At 42.4% G+C, this 25,393-nt stretch overlaps 1 protein-coding gene across 1 annotated transcript in view; it reads right to left on the bottom strand.

Moving 5' to 3' along the window:
* LOC124042573 (sodium-driven chloride bicarbonate exchanger-like) overlaps positions 1-14,399 on the bottom strand; it is a 58,289-nt gene extending 43,890 nt beyond the window's left edge. Inside the window, exon 1 of the mRNA XM_046360702.1 lies at positions 14,126-14,399. Coding sequence (XP_046216658.1) covers positions 14,126-14,173 — 48 coding nt within the window. The 5' untranslated portion in view covers positions 14,174-14,399. The remainder of the gene's footprint in view (positions 1-14,125) is intronic.
* Positions 14,400-25,393: the final 10,994 nt, after the last annotated feature.

Below are 25,393 nucleotides of genomic sequence, written 5' to 3'. Positions count from 1 at the left end.
CCATGCTCTACCAACTGAGCTACAGGACCATCCAAGAGATGTTGGCCGGGGTAGGGGTAGCCAAGTGGAAAGCATGGCCAGCCGTAGAAAAATGCTTATTGAAATGATCACTTATCGTAGATTTATCGATGGTGACAATGTTTCCTATCCTCAGTGCAGTGGGCAGCTGGGAGGAGGTGCTCTTATTCTCCATGGACTTTAGTGTCCCAAAACCTTTGGGAATTAGTCCTACAGTATGCAAATTTGTGTTTGAAAAAGCTAGCCTTAGCTTTCCTAACTGACTGAGTATATTGGTTCCTGACTTCCCTGAAAAGTTGCATATCGCGGGGGTTATTCAATGCTAATGCAGACCACCACAGGCAGTCCAGTCTGGGGTGAACCAAGGGCTATATCTGTTATTAGTTCTACATTTTTTGAATGGGGAATACTTATTTAAGATGGAGAAGAAAGCCCTTTTAAAGAGCAACCAGGCATACTCTACTAGCGGGATGAGGTCAATATCCTTCCGGGATAACCGGGCCAGGTCGATTAGAAATGCCTGCTCGTGTTTTAGGGAGCGTTTGACAGTGATGGGGGGTGGTCGTTTCACTGTGGACCCATTACGCGCGCAGGTCTATCTTGTTGGAAAATGTTATAGTTAGGGATGGTCATTTTAGGATTTTTGGTGGCCTTCCTAAGCCAGGACTCAGACATGGCTAGGACATTCGGGTTGGCAGAGTGTGCTAAAGCAGTGAATAAAACAAATTTAGGGAGGCTTCTAATGTTAACATGCATGAAACCAAGACTTTTACAGTTACAGAAGTTAACAAATGAGAGTGCCTGGGGAATGGGAGTGAAGCTACCATAATACATTTTAATGACAAAGCAAAAGCGGGTTAATAGACATTTTTGCTCTTTATTGAAAAGAAAAAACTGAAATATTACATTTACATACATAAGTATTCAGATGCTTTACTCAGTACGTTGTTGAAGAAACTTTGGCAGCAATTACAGCATCAACTCTGCTTCGATATGACTCTACAAGCTTGGCACACCTGTATTTGGGGAGTTTATCCCATTCTTCTATTTTCAGGTCTCTCCAGAGATGTTGGATTGTGTTTAAGTCCGGGCTCTGGCTGGGCCACTCAAGGACATTCAGAGATTTGTCCCTTAAAAGCCACTCCTGCGTTGTCTTGGCTGTGTGCTTAGGGTCATTGTCCTGCTAGAAGGTGAATCTTCTCTCCAGTCTGAGGTCCAGAGTGCTCTGGAGCAGGTTGCCATCAAGGATCTCTCTGTACTTTCCTCCGTTCATCTTTGCCTTGATCCTGACTAGTCTAAGAGTCCCTGCTGCTGAAAAACATCCCCACAGCATGATGCTGCCACCACCCTGCTTCACCGTATGGATGGAGCCAGGTTTCCTCCAGATGTGATGCTTGGCATTCAGGCCAAAGAGTTTAATCTTGGTTTCATCAGACAAAATAATCTTGTTTGTAATGGTCTGAGAGGCTTTATGTGCCTAGCAGGCTGTCATGTGCATTTTACTGAGGAGTAGCTTCTGTCTGGCCACTCTACCATAAAGGCCTGATTGGTGGAGTTCTGCTGAGATGGTTGTCCTTCTGGAAGTTTCTCCCATCTCCACGGAGGAATTCTAGAGTTGTCAGAGTGACCATTGGGTTCTTGGTCACCTCCCTGACCAAGGTCCTTCTCCCCCAATTGCTCAGTTTGGCTGGGTGGACAGTTCTAGGAAGAGTCTTGGTGGTTCCAAACTTCTTCCATTTAAGAATGATGGAGGCCACTTTGTTCTTGGGGACCTTCAGTGCTGCAGAAATATTTTGGTACTCTTCCCCGAAACTGTGCCTCTACACAATCCTGTCTCGGAGCTCTACGGCAATTCCTTCGACCTCATGGCTTGGTTTATGCCTGGACATGAACTGTCAACTGTGGGACCTTGGTGGACAATCAAGTTGTAGAAACATCTAAAGGATGATTAATGGAAACAGGATGTGCCTGAGCTCAATTTCGAGTTTCATAGCAAAGCATCTGAATACTTATGTAAATAAGATATTTCTGTTATTTATTTTTAATACATTTGCAAAAAAGAAAACGAATTAATCCATTTTAGAATAAGGCTGTAACGTAACAAAATGTGGAAAAAGTCAATGGGTCTGAATACTTTCCGAAGGCACTGTGTACTATATAGCTTTCAGCAACTACTGGACTAGAATATAATGAAAGAATATCCAATATTTATGATGATGATGCCTCTGAATAGGAGTCTGATATATGAATGCAGTAAATACAGCAAAGCCATGTGGGCAATACATGAAGACAATGTATCAATGTACAATGTATTCTGCCTCTGGGCAGAAACTGGCTGAATCAATGTTGTTTCCACGACATTTCAACAAGACAATTCAATGTGATGACGTTGAATCAATGTGGAAAACTGCTTGGATTTGCAAAAAGTCATTACGGTAAGGGAATTTAGACTTGTTTTCACCCGACTTTTAACCTAAATCCAATGGCGTGGTGAAAGGTTTTGTTGATTTCACGTTGAATTCACTCTAGTTGACAACTCAACCAAATGTAAATCAAAACTAGACGTTGAACTGACATCTGTGCCTCGTGGGATGTCGCATAAAATAAGTTGTCATCTTCATGAATTCTTTGTATGTATCTTTTAAATCTTTATATCTCATCTTTTTGTTGTGGATTTTTAACACGGGTCATTTTCTGCACGTAAATTACGTTTCTGTAAACAACAGGCAAGGAAGTAAATCTGATCTAAATCAAATTGCTGATGAAGTGTGAGGTCTGATTGGATAATGAGCACATCAACATTTTGTGCACAGAGAGTCAGGAATACAGTATAGTGCTGTAAGCAGAGATTACTGTACTCATCATTCCACATGGCTCAAAACAACCTAAAGAGCATTCAAATGTTGGATCCTGACCTAAACCTCCATCTGCATGTTAAGAAGGTTGTCCAGTCCTGCTTTTATCATCTAAAAAATATAGGTAAAGTCAAGTCTTTTATTTCAGTCACTGATCTGGAGAAAGTTATACATTATTTTATTTCCCCACACCTAAATGACTGTGAAATTGGTACGCAATACGCACAGGAACAGAACAGAACAGCCTCGTCCACCAGTCGTCCTCCTGTCAGTCATCACACCAGTCAATGCAGTCTATGAAGAGGATTGTATTTTGGGGGTTATATAAAAAGCTGCTTTACTGTCAACAGCAAATGGATAATGAAAACAAATCTCTTCGGAAGTGATTAGAGCAGCAGAGATGCCGGAAGTGCATCAAAATTCTATTTTTAATTTCATCTGGACTAGTTTGAAAAATGTTAATTGCATCCTTCCTTCCGGAAGCACTCAGAGACATGCTAAACTGAGGTTGACATCAGCGGCCTGTGCAGTTGCTGGATGTGCTCTTAGGAAGCCCATCATCCAGTGCCGTTTCGAGGCATAAGCGACATAAGCAGCTTAAGACCACTATGAAGTCAGTCTGGGTCTAAACTTACTGTTAGTTTGGATAGTAGAATAGGCTACACAACGCGCAATTTCGAGATTTGGTAGTGCATGAGCAGCCTTCCTTTTGTTATGTCAGTCACTGAAAGTCATTTAATTAACCCATGTCAGCTAACATTTAATAGATTGCTAGGTAAGTTGGTCTAGCCAGCTATCTACACCTTGTAGTAATCATGGCCGAATTGGGGCCCTGACCTCTAGAGGGCCCCAATTGATTTTGTTAGTCACTCTCCCTCAGATATCATATGAACATGGCATAAGTCATAGCAAAATGTGATGAACTGCAGGAAATCTGCTTTAAAACTGCAAAGTTGTCTCTCTGTCCCATAGGGGGAAAAAAGAGTAGAATTGCAGAAAATCTGCTTTAAAACTGCAAAGTTGTCTCTCTGTCCCATAGGGGGAAAAAAGAGTAGAATTGCAGAAAATCTGCTTTAAAACTGCAAAGTTGTCTCTCTGTCCCATAGGGGGAAAAAATAGTATAATTGCAGAAAATCTGCTTTAAAACTGCAAAGTTGTCTCTCTGTCCCATAGGGGAAAAAAAGAGTAGAATTGCAGAAAATCTGCTTTAAAACTGCAAAGTTGTCTCTCTGTCCCATAGGGGGAAAAAAGAGTAGAATTGCAGAAAATCTGCTTTAAAACTGCAACATTTCAAATCAAATTAAAATCAAATTGTATTGGTGACATACACATATTTAGCAGATGTTATTGCGGGTGTAGAGAAATGTTTGTGTTCCTAGCTCCAACAGTGTAGTAGTATCTAAAAAAGATTTACAACAATAGAAACAAATCTAAAAGTAATTGAACAGAATTAAGAAATATATAAATATTCGATTGAGCAATGTCAGAGTGGCATTGACTAAAATACAGTAGAATAGAATACAGTATATACATACGAGATGAGTAAAGCAGTATGTAAACATTATTTAAACATTATTAAAGTGACTAGTGTTCCATTATTAAGGTGGCCAGTGATTCCAAGTCCATTTATACAGGGCAGGAGCCTCTAAGGTGCAGGGTTACGTAACCGGGTTAGCGATGGCTATTTACCAGTCTGATGCTCTTAAGATAGAAGCTGTTTTTCAGTCTCTCTGTCCCAGCTTTGATGCTGTCAGCAATTGGGTGCAGAGATGTAGCGGAGTCAGGCGCAGGACACAGGTTTTGAGCAACACAACTGAGTTTACTCAAAAAGTCAAGCAAAATTCCAAATAGGAACACACTAACACAATCAACAACCACTAAAGACACCAACAATCACGGAGAGAACAGACATTTATGCCAGAGGGTTAAATAAGGAACATGATATGGGATTTGAAACCAGGTGTGTGTAATACAAACAAAACAAAACGAAACTGAAACATGGATCGGTGGTGACTAGGAAGCCGGTGACGTCGACCGCCGAACACCACCCGAACAAGGAGAAGGGCCGACTTCGGCGGAAGTCGTGACAGATGCACCTGTACTGACCTCGCCTTCTGGATGTTAACGGTGTGAACAGTCTGTGGCTCTGTGGTTTTCTGTACGGCTGAAGGCCAAAGTGTGTAGAATTGCAGGATATTATATTTAAAGCTGTAAAGGTTTCTCGCCACTCCTCTAAAATGTTTTGCCCGTGAGGTGGCGGGGATCCCCAACCAAATCTCACTTAGGGCCCCCAAAAAGCTAGAAATGGCCATTCCACCACCAATGCAGCCAACCAAAATACTTTAACAGTTATGTGCAGTGCAAGATACGTTAACTTTGTCCACAGGCAAATGTCGAATATAGTTTTATTCCTGGTTACAGACACCCTTGGCCTAAACTGCACTCGAAGGGATGGATGACTGTATATAACCACTGGAATCAAACTGGTTGAATCAACGTTGTTTTAGTGTAATTTTTTGACGTATTGGGACGTGGAATCTACATGGAAAATATATTGTCATCAAAAAGTCAACGTTTAAAAAAAAAGAAGCTGTTTGAAAAACGTCATCAACAAAAACTTTTGTTTGAGGGTGGAATTTCAACCACAGGATTATGTCATCATTGTAACCTATTTTCAACATAGACAAACCCGCTATAAAATATGTTGAATTTGTACCTTTTAAACTAAGTCAGATTTTCAACCTTTTTCCCACTATCAGAAAAATATATATAGGCTGGGCAGCTTCTACCTATGGAGTGTTGCCCTATCTACAGCTATTCAGTTGTTCTCCCACCAATGGTTTCAACCAAGCCCTGCTTAATATTTGTCACTGTGTACGGTTACAGGAGATTATTGTGGATAGTCAGATTAATGTAATATTTAGATTAAAATGCTTACATGCTTTACAAAAAGATCGATGTCCCTAATAATCCTGTTTACACGGACACATCTGAAATCAGGCTACCTGATGGCAATCCGATAAATGCAGAAAATCACTCATCAGAATAAACTCTCTTCTACACCACTATTTTGGGGAAACATATTTGATTCTGAGTTCAGACATACACGTTTGTATGTGAAAACTGCCTATAAGACACATAGATTCAGTTGTTCCGAACTCACTTCGCTTGCGCTAAAGAGGGAGGCTCGCTTGGCTGGTGCTAGCACACCCGCAGATCAAAAACACCGCTGGAATGCCGATTAGGTGTCCTAACAATTTGAGATTTCGCAGAAAACCAGATGTTTTAAGGTGTTTACATGACTATTGTGTAATCGGCCTACTGCCAAAATCAGTATAATATCTAATTATTACTGTGCACGTAAACGTACTCACTGACTACTACCAATGTGTTATCTTGAGAGTGATTATTCTTCAATCTTAAGACCTAAATGTATTCGAAGTCATTCCAGAGGGTAGGTATAAAAGCGCAAATGAAATGTAACCATACTTTATAAGTCAAATTTCATCAATGACACTATTTAGGCCTATATAGTATAGCAATTACAAAGTCATCAACAGCTTCCATTTCAATTCAGCCCAGGGTTCAACTAAAAATAGACCATACATAAATGTATAGGCCTACGGTTTCAAGCTTTGGTTGAATTAAAATGTTAGTCATTAATATGTTGGATTCACGTCTCCATCTCAACCAAAAATCTAAGTTAAAGAATAGGACTCAATCAAATCAAAGTGCAATTCATTTGATTTGATTTGATATGATTTCGTCATATTCTTTAACTTAGATGTTTGGTTGAGATGGAGACATGTGCCACTGACTTAGTCTGGCTTTAATTCCAGTTTGTCTACAAATGAATAAATGATATGTTGGATGTACGTCTCCATCTCAACAAACAATCAAAGTAAAGAATAAGACTAAATCAAATCAAACATTAAATGCACTTTACATAAAGGTTGATTTGATTTAGTCCTATTCTTTACTTTGATTCTTGGTTCAGATGGAGGCATGAATCCAACAATTATTCATTTGTAGACAAACTGGAATTAAAGCCAGACTAAGTCAGTGGCACAGATGGAACTGCGTTGACAACCAATGGCACGAAAGATATATCTCCTTCAAATGTTGATATTTGGTTGCATTGACAACCAAACACAATTCAATATCCCTTTGGCAATAGAGTAAATAACATATTAACTTGTTAACATAATGTGTTATCTGTCAACAAGTTAATAGGCTGTTTACTGTTTTGCAAAAGTGGCCATGGATGTGTTACAAAGGTAATTTTGGATTGTGTTTGTTTGACAACGCAATCAATTAACAACATTTAAAATATATTTAATTATATGTTGGATTCCAACTAAACCAAAAATAAAAGTGAAAGAATAGGATTAAGCCAGTGGCTCAGATGAAACCTTCCAAGCATTAGATATCCTTTAAATGTTCATATTTTGATAAGTTGTCAACCAAACACAATTCAATATTTTTTTTAAATACAGTAAATAGCCTATCTTACAAACTAATGTAACCATATTTATTCAACCTTAAAATAAATAACACATCCATGGCCACATTTTGAGGTTAGCCTAGAGTAACTATAAATGTTTTCTTGTGTAATCATAGAAAGTGTGCATGTTCAAGATAGCATGTTAACAAAACAAAGGAGCTGATTGTGGACTTCAGGAAACAGCAGAGGGAGCACGCTCCTATCCACATGGACGGGACCGCAGTGGAGAAGGTGGAAAGCTTCAAGTTCCTTGGCGTACACATCACTGACAAACTGAAATGGTCCACCCACACAGACAGTGTGGAGAAGAAGGTGTAACAGCGCCTCTTCAACCTCAGGAGGCTGAAGAAAATTGGCTTGGCACCTAAAACCCTCACAAACTTTTACAGATGCTCAATTGAGAGCATCCTGTCAGGCTGTATCACCGCCTGGTACTGCACCTGCACCGCCCGCAACCGCGGAGCTCTCCAGAGGGTGGCGCGGTCTCGCCAACGCATCACCGGGGACAAACTACCTGCCCTCCAGGACAGCTACAGCACCAAATGTCCCAGGAAGGCCAAAAGATCATCAAGGACATCAACCACCCGAGCCACTGCCTGTTCACCCCGCTATCATCCAGAAGGCGAGGTCAGTACAAGAGCATCAAAGCTGGGACCGAGATGCTGAAAAACAGCTTCTGTCTCAAGGCCGTCCGACTGTTAAATAGCCATCACAAGACGGCTTACACCCAGTTACGTAACCCTGTACCTTGGAGGCTGCTGCCCCGTATACATAGACTTGAAATCACTGGCCACTTAAATAATGGAACACTAGTTACTCTAATAATGTTTACATGTTTTTGCTTTACTCATCTCACATGTATATACTGTATTCTATTCTATTGCATGCCACATTATATATATATATATATATATATATATATATATATATATATATATATATATATATATATATACATACCTTAATTCCATTATTTTACTTTTAGGTTGTGTGTATTGTTGTGAATTTTTAGATATTACTGCACTGTTGTAGCTAGAAACACAACCAATTGGCTACACCCGCAATAACATGTGTAAACATGTGTAAACATGTGTATGTGACAAATACAATTTGATTTGATTCAATGCAAAGGTTGCAGGTCTGAGGAGACATTCACAATTGTTATAATAATCGGCACAGAATCTTGTACAGCATTGATCACTTGCACTATGTCCTTTTAATGTGATCTCAACTGCAATCCAGGTCATTTACTTGTGCTATTAGATAAGCACAGTGATATCACATTAAGTTGTATAAATACAAAATATCTGACATTGTGTTCCCATTTGAATTTTGTTGCAATATAAATGGTTGAAAGCACAGTGACAACATATTTAGATGGCAACTAAACCAAAAATCTGACATTGTTTTTCCATTGGAATTTGGTTGAGCTTTCATATGGTTGAATGCATAGTGGTAACACACTGGGAAATCAGAAAACCTCTGTCTGTCTTTTTGAGTCGGTGAATTAAGGTTGAAATCTCATTGATCAACATCTCGACCAAATATTACCCACATTTCCAAGTTGAAATGACATGGTTTGCCCAATGGGTGGTCTCTATAGGTGGGACAACATATTTGTTACAAATGGCAGCCTATTCCGTAGTGCACTACTTTTGACGGGAGCCCTATGAGCCCTGGTCAAAAGTAGTGTACTGAAAGGAATAGGCTGCCATTGGAACGCATACAATTTGTCTGATCACTTATCTAATTTGTATTAAGAAGGCTCTCTCTCTGATCTTTAGCAGGGCACTTGGCAGGCACCCTGAGACGATCCCCTAGCATCAGGCTTATGAGTTCATAGGTTGCACTCATGAGTCTGTGATTCAGTGAATGTCAGTGTAAACATACTGTACAATCTATTTCCCTGGGTTAATTTACTGTATAATCTCAGCGCATGAGGTCACCACTGGTTTTACCAAATGTAAAATTAAATGGAATCTGCCATAGGAGAAGCAATTACAACTATATGTACAGGCCTGCAATGCTAAGCTACACTCTTCACTGAAAATGGTATCCTGTTGTTGAAAGTCAGCTTTTTCCTACAGATTCGCAAATGTATTCATTAGCAATATGTTTATATTAATATTTTAGAACACAGTGGTATAATTTGTCCTTGTGCAAGGAATTTCCTCTTAGAAGAAAATAAAGAACTCTATTATATTCTATTCGAAATGACATGAGTATGGAAGCTCGTTCCTGCCACCCAATAAAATCTATGAGATAGTAAGTAAATTATGAGATGATAAATCATAACTTTATTTGGTAAACAGCTAAGGAATGGGACAGGATAAATCTAACCACTCTCAAATACATAGACGAAAGGACTCTCCAATACAGTACATTCGAAAGTATTCAGACCCCTTCTCTTTTTCCTCATTTTATTACATTACAGTCTTATTCTAAAATGGATTAAATACAAATGTTTCCTCAATCTACACACAATGCCCCAAAGCGAAAACAGAAATACCTTATCTACATACAGTGGGGCAAAAAAAGTATTTAGTCAGCCACCAATTGTGCAAGTTCTCCGACTTAAAAAGATGAGAGAGGCCTGTAATTTTCATCATAGGTACATTTCAACTATGACAGACAAAATGAAAAAAAGAAATCCAGAAAATCACATTGTAGGATTTTAATGAATTTATTTGCAAATTATGATGGAAAATAAGTATTTGGTCAATAACAAAAGTTTATCTCAATACTTTGTTATATACCCTTTGTTGGCAATGACAGAGGTCAAACGTTTTCTGTAAGTCTTCACAAGGTTTTCACACACTGTTGCTGGTATTTTGGCCCATTCCTCCATGCAGATCTCCTCCAGAGCAGTGATGTTTTGAGGCTGTTGCTGGGCAACATGGACTTTCAACTCCCTCCAAAGATGTTCTATGGGGTTGAGATCTGGAGACTGGCTATAGGCCACTCCAGGACCTTAAAATGCTTCTTACGAAGCCACTCCTTCGTTGCCCGGGCGGTGTGTTTGGGATCATTGTCAAGCTGAAAGACCCAGCCACGTTTCATCTTCAATGCCCTTGCTGATGGAAGGAGGTTTTCACTCAAAATCTCACGATACATGGCCCCATTCATTCTTTCCTTCACACGGATCAGTCGCCCTGATCCCTTTGCAGAAAAACAGCCCCAAAGCATGATGTTTCCACCCCCATGCTTCACAGTAGGTATGGTGTTCTTTGGATGCAACTCAGCATTCTTTGTCCTCCAAACACGACGAGTTGAATTTTTACCAAAAAGTTCTGTTTTGGTTTCATCTGACCATATGATATTCTCCCAATCTTCTTCTGGATCATCCAAATACTCTCTAGCAAACTTGAGACGGGCCTGGACATGTACAGGTTTAAGCACTGCAGGATTTGAGTCCCTGGCAGCATAGTGGTGGTAGGCCTTGTTACTTTGGTCCCAGCTCTCTGCAGGTCATTCACTAGGTCCCCCCGTGTGGTTCTGGGATTTTTGCTCACCGTTCTTGTGATCATTTTGACCCCACGGGGTGAGATCTTGCGTGGAGCCCCAGATCGAGGGAGATTATTGAGGGAGTGGTCTTGTATGTCTTCCATTTCCTAATCATTTATTCAAACCAAGCTGCTTACCTATTGCAGATTCAGTCTTCCCAGCCTGGTGCAGGTCTACAATTTTGTTTCTGGTGTCCTTTGACAGCTCTTTGGTCTTGGCCATAGTGGAGTTTGGAGTGTGACTGTTTGAGGTTGTGGACAGGTGTCTTTTATACTGATAACAAGTTCAAACAGGTGCCATTAATACAGGTAACGAGTGTAGGAGAGTGTAGGACAGAGGAGTCCTTCTGTAGCTCAGTTGGTAGAGCATGGCGCTTGTAACGCCAGGGTAGTGGGTTCGATTCCCGGGGACCACCCATACGTAGAATGTATGCACACATGACTGTAAGTCGCTTTGGATAAAAGCGTCTGCTAAATGGCATATATTATTATTATTATTATTATAAAGAAGAAGTTACAGGTCTGTGAGAGCCAGAAATCTTGCTTGTTTGTAGGTGACCAAATACTTATTCTCCACCATATTTGCAAATAAAGTCATTAAAAATCCTTCTCATTTTGTCTGCCATAGTTGAAGTGTACATATGATGAAAATTACAGGCCTCTCTTATCTTTGTAAATGGGAGAACTTGCACAATTGGTGGCTGTCTAAATACTTTTTTTGTCCAACTGTAAGTATTCAGACCATTTGCTATGAGACTCGAAATTAAGCTCAGGTGCATTCTGTTTCCATTGATCATAACTGAGATGTTTCTAAACTTGATTGGAGTCCACCTGTGGTAAATTGATAATTGATTGTCTATATAAGGTCCCACAGTTGACAGTGCATGTCCAAGCAAAAACCAAGCCATAAGGTCGAAGGAATTGTGGCCTCCATCATTCTTAATTGGAAGAGGTTTGGAACCACCAAGACTCTTCCTAGAGCTGGCTGCCAATGGTCACTCTGACAGAGTTCCAAAGTTCCTCTGTGAAGATGGGAGAACCTTCCAGAAGGTCAACCATAACTGCAGCACTCCACCAATCAGGCCTTTATGGTGGATTGGCCAGACAGAAGCCACTCATCAGTAAAATGCACATGACAGCCCGCTTGGAGTTTGACAAAAAGCACATAAAGGACTCTCAGACCATGAGAAATAAGATTCTCTGGTCCGATGAGACTAAGATTTAAATCTTTGGCCTGAATGCCAAGTGTCACGTCTGGAGGAAACGAGGCACCACTCATCACCTGGCCAATACCATCCCTACAGTGAAGAATGGTGGTGGCAGCATCATATTATGGGGATATTTTTCAGTGGCAGTGACTGGGAGACTAGTCAGGATCGAGGGAAAGATGAACAGAGAAAAGTACAGAGAAATCCTTGATGAAAACCTGCTCCAGAGCGCTCTGGACCTCAGACTGGGGCGAAGGTTCATCTTCCAACAGGACAATGACCCTAAGCACACAGCCAAGACAACGCAGGAGTGGCTTCGGGTCAAGTCTCTGAATGTCCTTGAGTGACGCAGCCAGAGCCCAGGCTTGAACCCGATCGAACATCTCTGGAGAGACCTGAAAATAACTGTGCAGTGATGCTCCCCATCCAACCTGACAGAGCTTGAGAGGATCTACAGAAACGAATGGGAGAAACTCCCCAAATACAGGTGTGCCAAGCTTGTAGCGTCATACCCAAGAAAATTTGAGGTTGTAATCGCTGCCAAAGGTGCATCAACAAAGTACTGAGTAAAGGGTCTGAATACCTTTAGAAATGTGATATTTCAGGTTTTATTTTTAATACATTTACTAAAATTTTGAAAAACTGTGTTTGCTTTGTCGTTGTGGGGTAATGTGTGTAGATTGATGAAGATTTTTTCATCCATCCATTCTAGAATAAGGCCGTAACATAACAAAATGTGGAAAAGGTCAAGGGGTCTGAATAGTCTGAATACTTTCCGAATGCCCTGTATGGATGCATGGACTGACCATTTATGAGATCAAAATGATAGTTTTAACCATGTTTTGAATATAATCAGTGTTTGTTTACAATTACATTGTTTACAAACAATGGAGTTAAACAAGTTTATATTGGGGGTTCTGATGGGGTAAGACTGTTTGCTCATGAGGCATTTCTAAGCTATATACTTCAATAATAATTTAAAAGTCCAAAAATGGATGTACCAGTCCCTGATTTTCAAACAGGCACCAACTCACGTCAACAAAACTCTCCATACCCCTTATTAATATAGGACAATATCACCACAAACTAACTCTCTCTCTCTATCTCTCTCTCACACACACATATGCACCCTATCTTACTACTTACTAGTACTTTAATATGACTAACTTACTTAGTACACACTTACAACTTACTATAATATTATGACTTACATATCTCAAAAGAATGACTTGTTATTTCAAAATAATGGCATACTATCTCATAATTATGACTTGCACTCTCATAATAACAACTTACTATTTTATAATTATTACTTACTATATCATTATACTGACATATCTCATAATTAGGACCAACTCTCTCATAACAACGACTTACTATCTCACAATAATGTCTTACTCTCATAATTATGAATTACTATGTCATAATTTGTAGTCAGGTTCGTTTTTTTGCATGACAGGAACGAGCATCCATACATGAGTGTATGTAGCCTATTGAGGAGATGATAAATATATCGAGTTTCACTGATGTTATTATTTTACATTTATGAGAAGCCTATAATAGAATGCCTGCTTAATGCAACGTCATTCAAAGTTGTCAAAAATAAATTAAATTGCATTTCACATGAAATTACAAAAGTCATTCGTGAATAGGTTGAATCTGTCTGATGTGTGAAAAGAATATGGCATATGTTATGCTAGGTATTAGCGTTATTGTAAATAATAATTTGTTCTTAAAACTGACTTGCCTAGTTAAATAAAGGTTAAATAAAAATACAATAAAATGTTTAAAAAACTGCAGGTGATTGATCATAGCGGATATAACAATTATACCTGCTTCCCTGTTGATCTAATTAGTTCGATATCGCTGATTTTGATATCGTCTAGAATATGACACTATAGTACATTGAACATGATACTTGTCAAATATCTAAATTACTTACACCCTCAAATATTTGGATCTTAAAGATGAGTGCCCCACAAAGAAGATAACGTCTGCCTAATCAGTGTATTACAATGGGAAAGAGTAGCTTCTTACCGTTGGCAGTAGCGCCTCCATTTGAGCGCCTTGGTCCTTAATGTCCATGTTCGATAGTCTAATTCCCGGAGTATGGAATGGTGGTGTTATTTTTACTATTCCCAGTGTTAGATCTGAAAAGTGCAGTACGGAAAACCACGAACTGGCACGCTATGGTCACATGTTTAACAGAAGTCGTGAAGCCTTGGTAGATATCATTATTCCTCACATAGGCGCAGTTTATATTTTATCAATACACACAAACCATAAGCATCCTTCTTGCTTTGTGACGCCGCAGAATAGATTGTTGTAAGCACATTTATTATCGAGAGAGTTTCTCATAAAATGTAGAATTTTGGTAGGCTACCATATCTTGCTGATGTTTATTACGACAAAAGTATCATTCTAAAAGACACCCGAGACAAACTTTACACAACTCACTGACTCAAACTGCATTAGAACAGAGAGCATATGCATGGACGTAACTACATATAAGCACACCTGTAAAAAAATATATATGTATATTATAATAAAAATATATATTTTGTACAGAATAAATAAAATAAATGACGGGTCGATATCTAAATGTTGCCCCTTGAGTTTATCAAAGCTCAGAACGCTTATTATATTATTGGTCTGACCATTCTAATCGCAACTGCCTTTTTGCGAACGAGTGGAATCATCAACAGTGGTTTGTTCGTTATGTTCTCCTGCATCCCCAGCACTTGACTTCCGGGTGTGCCCTTTTACCAGCACATTCACCACGCTCTCTTAAACGGCTAACCCGCCTTCTCGCGGCACAGACCGAGGGCCTGAGACGTGAAACGAACAAGCCTACCCCAGCATGAAGTCAGCTCAAGTAGGCAAATAGAGACGCTGCTGGCAGAGTTTGCGAGATGCCGGACAAAAGGCCTTTTTAAAACCACCCTGCGATTCCTGCCGCGTCTACAGACATCCCTCAAACAACCAAAAACCTACTCTCGGAGAATGAGTGCACAAATGGTAAATAGTCGCTTTGTTATAGATAAAATATATATGTCATGGAAAGGTGGCTGCTGGCAGAGATTTATATTGCAGTAACGTTGAAGGTCTCTGGCAAGCCTACTTAGCCAGCTAGAAGAATGAAGTAAGGAGCTGACATTAAACGGAGCCTATATTTACATGAGCAAAAAATAGGCTACTAAATTCTTATAATAACTTTGCTTTACAGAGAGTAGGCTACTGAGACAGACAGTGATGTGGCGCTCAGTGAGTTGTGAGGCTGAGGCAGGCTGCAATGCATGCAATTGAGCAGAGGAGACAGAGAGAGGTTAGTACAGTCAGTATTGGAGGCTGCTGTGGGGAGGACGGCTTATAATAATGGCTGGAACGGAGTCAAAGCAATGGCATCAAACATATGGAAACCATGTGTTTGATGTATTTGATACCATTCCACTGATTCCGCTCCAGCCATTACCAAGAGCCTGTCCTCCCCCAGTTAAGGTGCCACCGACCTCCTGTGGTACAGTGGTTCCCAAACTTGCTGTCGGAGCCCCATGTGGGGTCCCCTGAGAAAATCTGTAGTAATCTTATCAAACAAGTTCTATTTTTTTTATTTTATTAGATAAAGATATGTTTCATTATGAACATCTTCACGTGGCCTATCTTCCCTATAGGCCTAGATTAAATGGCAAACAATATAGTTGTACAAATGTCATTTATATCAGTGGTTGTTTGTCTTATCTCGATCACCCACTGGAGTTTATAGTTTTCCCATTACCCACCTTTTTCTTACCAATACTTCACTGATATTAATACAGAATCATAAGTAATATTCTAATAATTCATGTGAATGTGATCATACGATCCTCTGTGTGCTCTATTGACGTCTTTTTGTGCAGAGCTTGATTAGTAATGCCTAGGAATACAAATGTGAACACTATGTCATTTTAGAAAAGAGATATCTATGTAAAAGAGTTGATGATTTTATGCAATTCATCATTACAATGGACTGAAGAGTCGCTGATGCTACACGTCAGTGCGAATTATTCAGCTTTCAGGGGTATAACATTAGATTTGTATGGCTATATGTGTTTGTACATCGACTGCGGTGAATGAAACTACAGCAGCCAAGGCAATGGCTGGGTTCATTTTTGGTTGTTTTTGCTGTTCACCAAATAGTATTTTAACGTTTTTTAAAAATTGTATAGAAATGCAGTAAATGAGCTTCAACTTTACCAAAAAAAATACTATAAGAAACAGGGGCAATGTTTAGTCGTTTATTATCATAATTGATTAAAATGACATGGACAGAGGGAATCCGATCCTAGATCAGCACTCCTACTCTGAGACCCCCTTTTATGAAGACAGGCCCTAAAGGTTACCAAGCTAGGACATCACATGACTCAGACTGGCCACACCCACTCACTACTGGGCCATGCTCCCTCCATCCAAATTCAGTGTCCAACTTGGCCATGGTTCAAAAGCCATGGCAGCAGCTCTCCCTTGGCTCTCAGCATCAAAGAGCATCAAAGGGGAAGCCCACATTGCCCTCCCTTAGGTGTCACTGTGCTCCCACTCTACGCAACACGTCATTTATGCTCTGTACCAATCCCATGTCCTCCTCAGAAAGAGCTTACCATCCACCACAAATACAATCACTCCTTGCTTGGCACAATGCCTGCTGCTTGGCATGATATAACATATATCAATACAATCATTCAGTCAACTTGCGAAGTTGATGCTGTTTTGACTGATACACCTCAACAATTCTCATATTTGGGAAAGTACTTGATGCCCTCTGGTGTATATGAATGGAACAGCATCAATACGATACACTGAGAGAGTGTTGCGTAATTTAGACAAGAATATTGGTCAACAGTCATTGTGAAAAGTGACATTGTATTTGAGAATGCCTCGCATAGCGAAATAGTCCTCATATAACTCAATTATGACTTGTGTTTGTATTGTCTACCTAAACATATACTGAATAAGTACACGATTGAACATGCAATGCATTGTGATAGCCACAAGGTGACAGTGGTAGAGATGCAGTATGCAGGCCTACATGTCCTGAGTAACAGAGACGGTTTGTATTGTCCCTGCATAATTTTTGATGTAAGCGTATTAATGTAACGGACTATTTTACATCAAAACCAGTATCCAAAGGTTTACCAAAGTTTTCCAGGGTAATACAATTGTGGATGTGCTTTGGATGTGCACTGTTTACTGTGGAGATAAAGAATGCTTTCTCCAAGTGATGAAAAGGGGTTATTAGCCTTTTCTGTGAACACTTGAATGGGGCCCTTGAATGGTGCCCTTGGCCCACCTCACCATCAGTGACTTAAAATAATACCTGCATAGTCTAGCCCCATAATAATCTTCATGATCTATGATCTATCTCTCTCTCTCTCTCTCTCTCTCTCTCTCTCTCTCTCTCTCTCTCTCTCTCTCTCTCTCTCTCTCTCTCTCTCTCTCTCTCTCTCTCTCTCTCTCTCTCTCTCTCTCTCTCTCTCTCTCTCTCTGAAATGGCACACTATTCCCTTTATATTGCACAGGGACTAACTTTGTGTTGCATATTGGGGGTGGGATTCAAGGTCAATGGGTTCCAGTGTCAACACTCCTCTAGGGGGGGTCCGTGGTCATGAAGGGAAAATACATCCAAAAATGACCTGATAATTGGGTCAATATACCCCAATCACAACTGAAATTCCAACATTTTTCTATAAACTGTGTTCTTACTTTTAACAAGGGGTTTTTCTGCCATTGTACTCCTTGGACAGCCGGCGGGCTACCTAAGCGTTTTTCAGGCCACCTAAGTTCAAACAGTCTAAATAAAATAAAAAACAATTTAAATGTTTTTTGGGGAAAGATAAAGTATGTAGAAAAGTAAATAGAGCTATACATTTTGTAATAATATAATCTTTGAGAACTAACAGTCACCAAACAAATAAGCTAGACCATCAAGGAGAATTGAAAATTCTAAAAACAATGAATTTAGCAGTATTGATTTTGTTATCATGTTTGAGCAGGGATGGAATTTAAGAATTTTTGGCTCTGGCCAGCTTGGCTAGTAGACTGCATGTTTTCTCAGCACGGGTCCATAATCTGTAACATGCAATATTTGAAATGACAAAGGCTTTTGGGCACAGGCCAGCCGGGCTAGTAGACTGCAATTGTTAAGCTAAGTCTTTCCATCCCTGTGTTTGAGCATGCAATAATAGTGTTTAACATTTCTGTCCTCCACACAAACTCAACAAAAAAAGAAACGTTCTCTCACTGTCAACTGCGTTTATTTTCTGCAAACTTAAAATGTGTAAATATTAACAATATTCAACAACTGAGATATTTTACATTTACATTACATTTAAGTCATTTAGCAGACGCTCTTATCCAGAGCGACTTACAAATTGGTGCATTCACCTTATGACATCCAGTGGGACAGTCACTTAACAATAGTGCATCTAAAACTTAAGGGGGGGGGGGGGGGTGAGAGGGATTACTTAATCTATCCTAGGTATTCCTTAAAGAGGTGGGGTTTCAGGTGTCTCCGGAAGGTGGTGATTGACTCCGCTGTCCTGGCGTCGTGAGGGAGTTTGTTCCACCATTGGGGGGGCCAGGGCAGCGAACAGTTTTGACTGGGCTGAGCGGGAGCTGTACTTCCTCAGTGGTAGGGAGGCGAGCAGGCCAGAGGTGGATGAACGCAGTGCCCTTGTTTGGGTGTAGGGCCTGATCAGAGCCTGGAGGTACTGAGGTGCCGTTCCCCTCACAGCTCCGTAGGCAAGCACCATGGTCTTGTAGCGGATGCGAGCTTCAACTGGAAGCCATTGGAGAGAACGGAGGAGCGGGGTGACGTGGAAACTTGGGAAGGTTGAACACCAGACGGGCTGCGGCGTTCTGGATGAGTTGAAGGGGTTTAATGGCACAGGCAGGGAGCCCAGCCAACAGCGAGTTGCAGTAATCCAGACGGGAGATGACAAGTGCCTGGATTAGGACCTGCGCCGCTTCCTGTGTGAGGCAGGGTCGTACTCTGCGGATGTTGTAGAGCATGAACCTACAGGAACGGGCCACCGCCTTGATGTTGGTTGAGAACGACAGGGTGTTGTCCAGGATCACGCCAAGGTTCTTGGCGCTCTGGGAGGAGGACACAATGGAGTTGTCAACCGTGATGGCGAGATCATGGAACGGGCAGTCCTTCCCCGGGAGGAAGAGCAGCTCCGTCTTGCCGAGGTTCAGCTTGAGGTGGTGATCCGTCATCCACACTGATATGTCTGCCAGACATGCAGAGATGCGATTCGCCACCTGGTCATCAGAAGGGGGAAAGGAGAAGATTAATTGTGTGTCGTCTGCATAGCAATGATAAGAGAGACCATGTGAGGTTATGACAGAGCCAAGTGACTTGGTGTATAGCGAGAATAGGAGAGGGCCAAGAACAGAGCCCTGGGGGACACCAGTGGTGAGAGCACGTGGTGAGGAGACAGATTCTCGCCACGCCACCTGGTAGGAGCGACCTGTCAGGTAGGACGCAATCCAAGCGTGGGCCGCGCCGGAGATGCCCAACTCGGAGAGGGTGGAGAGGAGGATCTGATGGTTCACAGTATCGAAGGCAGCCGATAGATCTAGAAGGATGAGAGCAGAGGAGAGAGAGTTAGCTTTAGCAGTGCGGAGCGCCTCCGTGATACAGAGGAGAGCAGTCTCAGTTGAATGACTAGTCTTGAAACCTGACTGATTTGGATCAAGAAGGTCATTCAGAGAGAGATAGCGGGAGAGCTGGCCAAGGACGGCACGTTCAAGAGTTTTGGAGAGAAAAGAAAGAAGGGATACTGGTCTGTAATTGTTGACATCGGAGGGATCGAGTGTAGGTTTTTTCAGAAGGGGTGCAACTCTCGCTCTCTTGAAGACGGAAGGGACGTAGCCAGCGGTCAGGGATGAGTTGATGAGCGAGGTGAGGTAAGGGAGAAGGTCTCCGGAAATGGTCTGGAGAAGAGAGGAGGGGATAGGGTCAAGCGGGCAGGTTGTTGGGCGGCCGGCCGTCACAAGACGCGAGATTTCATCTGGAGAGAGAGGGGAGAAAGAGGTCAGAGCACAGGGTAGGGCAGTGTGAGCAGAACCAGCGGTGTCGTTTGACTTAGCAAACGAGGATCGGATGTCGTCGACCTTCTTTTCAAAATGGTTGACGAAGTCATCTGCAGAGAGGGAGGAGGGGGGGGGAGGGGGAGGAGGATTCAGGAGGGAGGAGAAGGTGGCAAAGAGCTTCCTAGGGTTAGAGGCAGATGCTTGGAATTTAGCGTGGTAGAAAGTGGCTTTAGCAGCAGAGACAGAGGAGGAAAATGTAGAGAGGAGGGAGTGAAAGGATGCCAGGTCCGCAGGGAGGCGAGTTTTCCTCCATTTCCGCTCGGCTGCCCGGAGCCCTGTTCTGTGAGCTCGCAATGAGTCATCGAGCCACGGAGCGGGAGGGGAGGGGAGGACCGAGCCGGCCTGGAGGATAGGGGACATAGAGAGTCAAGGGATGCAGAGAGGGAGGAGAGGAGGGTTGAGGAGGCAGAATCAGGAGATAGTTGGGAGAAGGTTTGAGCGGAGGGAAGAGATGATAGGATGGAAGAGGAGAGAGTAGCGGGGGAGAGAGAGCGAAGGTTGGGACGGCGCGATACCATCCGAGTAGGGGCAGTGTGGGAGGTGTTGGATGAGAGCGAGAGGGAAAAGGATACAAGGCAGTGGTCGGAGACTTGGAGGGGAGTTGCAATGAGGTTAGTGGAAGAACAGCATCTAGTAAAGATGAGGTCGAGCGTATTGCCTGCCTTGTGAGTAGGGGGGGAAGGTGAGAGGGTGAGGTCAAAAGAGGAGAGGAGTGGAAAGAAGGAGGCAGAGAGGAAAGAGTCAAAGGTAGACGTGGGGAGGTTAAAGTCGCCCAGAACTGTGAGAGGTGAGCCGTCCTCAGGAAAGGAGCTTATCAAGGCATCAAGCTCATTGATGAACTCTCCGAGGGAACCTGGAGGGCGATAAATGATGAGGATGTTAAGCTTGAAAGGGCTAGTAACTGTGACAGCATGGAATTCAAAGGAGGCGATAGACAGATGAGATATAAACTGAACAAGTTCCACAGAAATGGGACAAAACAGAAATGGAATAATGTGTCCCTGAACAAAGGGGGGGAGTCAAAATCAAAAGTAACAGTCAGTACCTGGTGTGGCCACCAGCTGCATTATGTACTGCAGTGCATCTCCTTCTCATGGACTGCACCAGATTTGCCAATTCTTGCTGTGAGATGTTACCCCACTCTTCCACCAAGGCACCTGCAAGTTCTGGGGGGGAATGGCCCTACTTTTCTGGGGGGGTTGAGGTGAGGGCTAGGGAATGGTGAGGGCTAGGGAATGGCCCTAGCCCTCACCCTCCGATCCAACAGGTCCCAGACGTGCTCAATGGGATTGAGATCCGGGCTCTTCGCAGGCCAAGGCAGAACACTGACATTCCTGTCTTGCAGGAAATCATGCACAGAACGAGCAGTATGGCTGGTGGCATTGTCATGCTGGAGGGTCATGTCAGGATGAGCCTGCAGGAAGGGTACCACATGAGGGAGGAGGATGACTTCCCTTTAATGCACAGCGTTGAGATTGCCTGCAATGACAACAAGCTCAGTCCGATGATGCTGTGACACACCGCCCCAGACCATGATGGACCCTTCACCTCCAAATCGATCCCGCTCCAGAGTACAGGCCTCGGTGTAACACTCATTCCTTCAACGATAAACGCAAATCCGACCATCACCCCTGATGAGACAAAACTACGAGTCATCAGTGAAAAGCACTTTTTGCCCGTCCTGTCTGGTCCAGTGATGGTGGGTTTGTGCCCATAGGTGACGTTGTTGCCGGTGATGTCTGGTGAGGACCTGCCTTATAACAGGACTACAAACCCTCAGTCCAGCCTCTCTCAGCCTATTGCGGAAAGTCTGAGCACTGATGGAGGGGTTGTGCGTTCGTGGTGTAACTTGGGCAGTTGTTGTTGCCATCCTGTACCTGTCCCGCAGTTGTGATGTTCGGATGTACCGATCCTGTGCAGGTGTTGTTACACGTGGTCTGCCACTGCAAGGACTATCAGCTGTCTCCCAGCTGTCTCCCAGCTGTCTCCCCTGTAGCGCTGTCTTTAGGCGTCTCACAGTACGGACATTGCAATTTATTGCCCTGGCCACATCTGCAGTCCTCATGCCAGCTAGCAGCATGCCTAAGGCACGTACACGCAGATGAGCAGGAACCCTGGGCATCTTTTTTTTTGTGTTTTTCAGAGTCAGTAGAAAGGCCCCTTTCGTGTCCTAATTTTCACAACTGTGACCTTAATTGCCTACCGTCTGTAAGCTGTTTGTGTCTTAACGACCATTCCGCTGGTGCATGTTCATTAATTGCTTATGGTTCATTGAACAAGCATGGGAAACATTGTTTAAACCCTTTACAATGAAGATCTGTGAAGTTAAATGGATTTTTACGAATTATCTTTGAAAGACAGGGTCCTGAAAAAGAGATGTTTCTTTTTTTGCTGAGTTTACAATTATCTGTAAGGTCCCTCAATCGAGCAGTGAATTTCAAACACAGAGTCAACTACAAAGACCAGGGAGGTTTTCCAATGTCTCACAAAGAAGGGCAACTATTGGTAAATGGGTAAAAGAAAAGAAAACATTGAATATCCCTTTAAGCATGGTGAAGTTATTAATTACACTTAGGATGGGGTATCAATGCACCCAGTCACTACAAAGATAAAGGCGTCCTTCCTAACTCAGTTGTCGGAGAGGAAAGAAACCCATCAGGGATTTCACCATGAGGCCAATGGTAACTTCGAAAAAGTTACAGAGTTTAATGTCTGTGATAGGGGAAAATCGGTGATGTTGTACCCACGGTGACTATTAAAACCTTCCCCAACCAGAAACAGCGCAAACCACTGCTTTTAATCATAGCAAGGCGACCGGAAACATGACCAAATACAAACAGTGTAGCTATTCCCTCCGCAAGGCAATCAAATAAGCTAAGCGTCAGTATAGAGACAAAGTAGAGTCGCAATTCAATGGCTCAGACACTAGACGTATGTGGCAGGGTCTACAGGCTATCACGGATTACAAAAAGAAAACCAGCCCCATCGTGGACACCGACGTCTTGCTCCCAGACAAACTTAACAACTACTTTGCTTGCTTTGAGGACAATACAGTGCCACTGACACGGCCCGCTACCAAAACCTGCGGGCTCCACTTCACCGCAGCCAACATGAGTAAAACATTTAAGCGTGTTAACCCTCGCAACGCTGCCGGCCCAGACAGCATCCATAGCCGCGTCCTCAGAGCATGCGCAGACCAGCTGGCTGGTGTGTTTACGGGACATATTCAATCAATCCCAGTCTGTTGTCCCCACATGCTTCAAGAGGGCCACCATTATTCCTGTACCCAAGAAGGCAAAGGTAACTGAGCTAAACGACTATCGCCCCGTAGCACTCCGTTCCGTCATCATGAAGTGCTTTGAGAGACTAGTCAAGGATCATATCACCTCCACCCTATCTGACACCCTAGACCACTCCAATTTGCTTACCGGCCCAATAGGTCCACAGAAGACGCAATCACACTGCACACTGCCCTAACCCATCTTGACAAGAGGAATACATATGTAAGAATGCTGTTCATCGATTACAGCTCAGCATTTAACACCAAAGTACCCTCCAAACTCGTCATTAAGCTCGAGACCCTGGGTCTCGACCCCGACCTATGCAACTGGGTCCTGGACTTTCTGACGGGCCGCCCCCCAGGTGGTAAGGGTAGGAAACAACATCTCCACCCCGATAATCCTCAACACTGGGGCCCCGCAAGGGTGCATTCTTAACCCTCTCCTGTACTCCCTGTTCACCCATGACTGTGTGGCCATGCATGCCTCCAACTCAATCATGACGTTTGCAGACGACTACTACAGTGGTAGGTTTGATTGCCAACAACGACGAGATGGCCTACAGGGAGGATGTGAGGGCCCTCGGAGTGTAGTGTCAGGAAAATAACCTCACTCAATGTCAACCAAACAAAGGAGATGATCGTAGACATCGATGGGACAGTAGTGGAGAAGGCTGAAGAAAGGAGGCTGAAGAAATTTGAGGCTCAGGAGGCTGAAGAAATTTGTCTCGTCACCGAAAACACTCACAAACCTTTACAGATGCACAAACGAGAGCATCCTGTCAGGCTGTATCACCGCCTGGTACGGCAACTGCTCCGCCCACAACCGTAAGGCCTGTTCACCCCACTTACCATCCAGAATAGGAGGACAGTACAGGTGCATCAACCCTGGGAACGAGAGACTGAAAAACAGCTTCTATCTCAAGGCCATCAGACTTTTAAACAGCCATCACTAACATTGAGTGGCTGCCGCCATCATACTAACTCAAATCTCTAGCCACTTTAATAATAAAAAATTGGATGTAATAAATGTATCACTAGTCACTTTAAACAATGCCATTTTATATCATGTCTACATACCCTACATTACTCATCTCATATGTATATACTGTACTCTATACCATATACTGCATCTTGCCTATGCCGTTCGGGCATCGCTCATCTATATTTTGATATGTACATATTCTTATTCATTCCTTTACACTTGTGTGTGTATAAGGTAGTTGTTGTGAAATTGTTAGATTACTTGTTAGATATTAATACACGGTTGGAGCTAGAAGCACAAGCATTTCGCTACACTCGCATTAACATCTGCTAACCATGTGTATGTGACCAATACAATTTGATTTGATTTGAGAAGGGCCTTGATCAAATCAAATGTTATTTTTCACATGCGACGTACACAACAGGTGTAGACCTTACCGTGATATGCTTACTTACAAGCCCTTAAGTTCAAGAAATAGAGTTAATAACATATTTACTAAATAAACTAAAGTAAAAAAAAATCTGATTACTCACAAGTTGACACAAGAAATATACATAACTATAACAAGGCTATATACAGGGGGTACCAGTACCGAGTCAATTTGAGGGGGCACAGGTTAATCAAGGTCATTTGTAAAGTGACTATGCATAGATAATAAACAGCTAGCAGCAGCAGTGTAAAAACAAAAGTAAATGTAAATAGTCTGGGTGGCTTGATTAGTTTAGCAGTCTTATGGCTTGGGGGTAGAAGCTGTTAAGGAGAATTTTGGTCCTAGACTTGGCCGTGCGGTAGCAAAGAGAACAGTCTATGACTGGAGTCTTTGAAAATGTTCTGACACCGCTAGTATATGGTTCCTGGATGTCAGGAACCTTGGCCCCCCGTGATGTACTGGGCCGTATGCACTACCCTCTGT

The sequence above is a fragment of the Oncorhynchus gorbuscha genome, linkage group LG01 (genome assembly GCF_021184085.1).
Source record: "Oncorhynchus gorbuscha isolate QuinsamMale2020 ecotype Even-year linkage group LG01, OgorEven_v1.0, whole genome shotgun sequence".
Lineage (NCBI taxonomy): Eukaryota > Metazoa > Chordata > Actinopteri > Salmoniformes > Salmonidae > Oncorhynchus > Oncorhynchus gorbuscha.
Note: the sequence above shows the minus strand (reverse complement) of the source record. Positions and strands in the feature narration are given on the sequence as shown.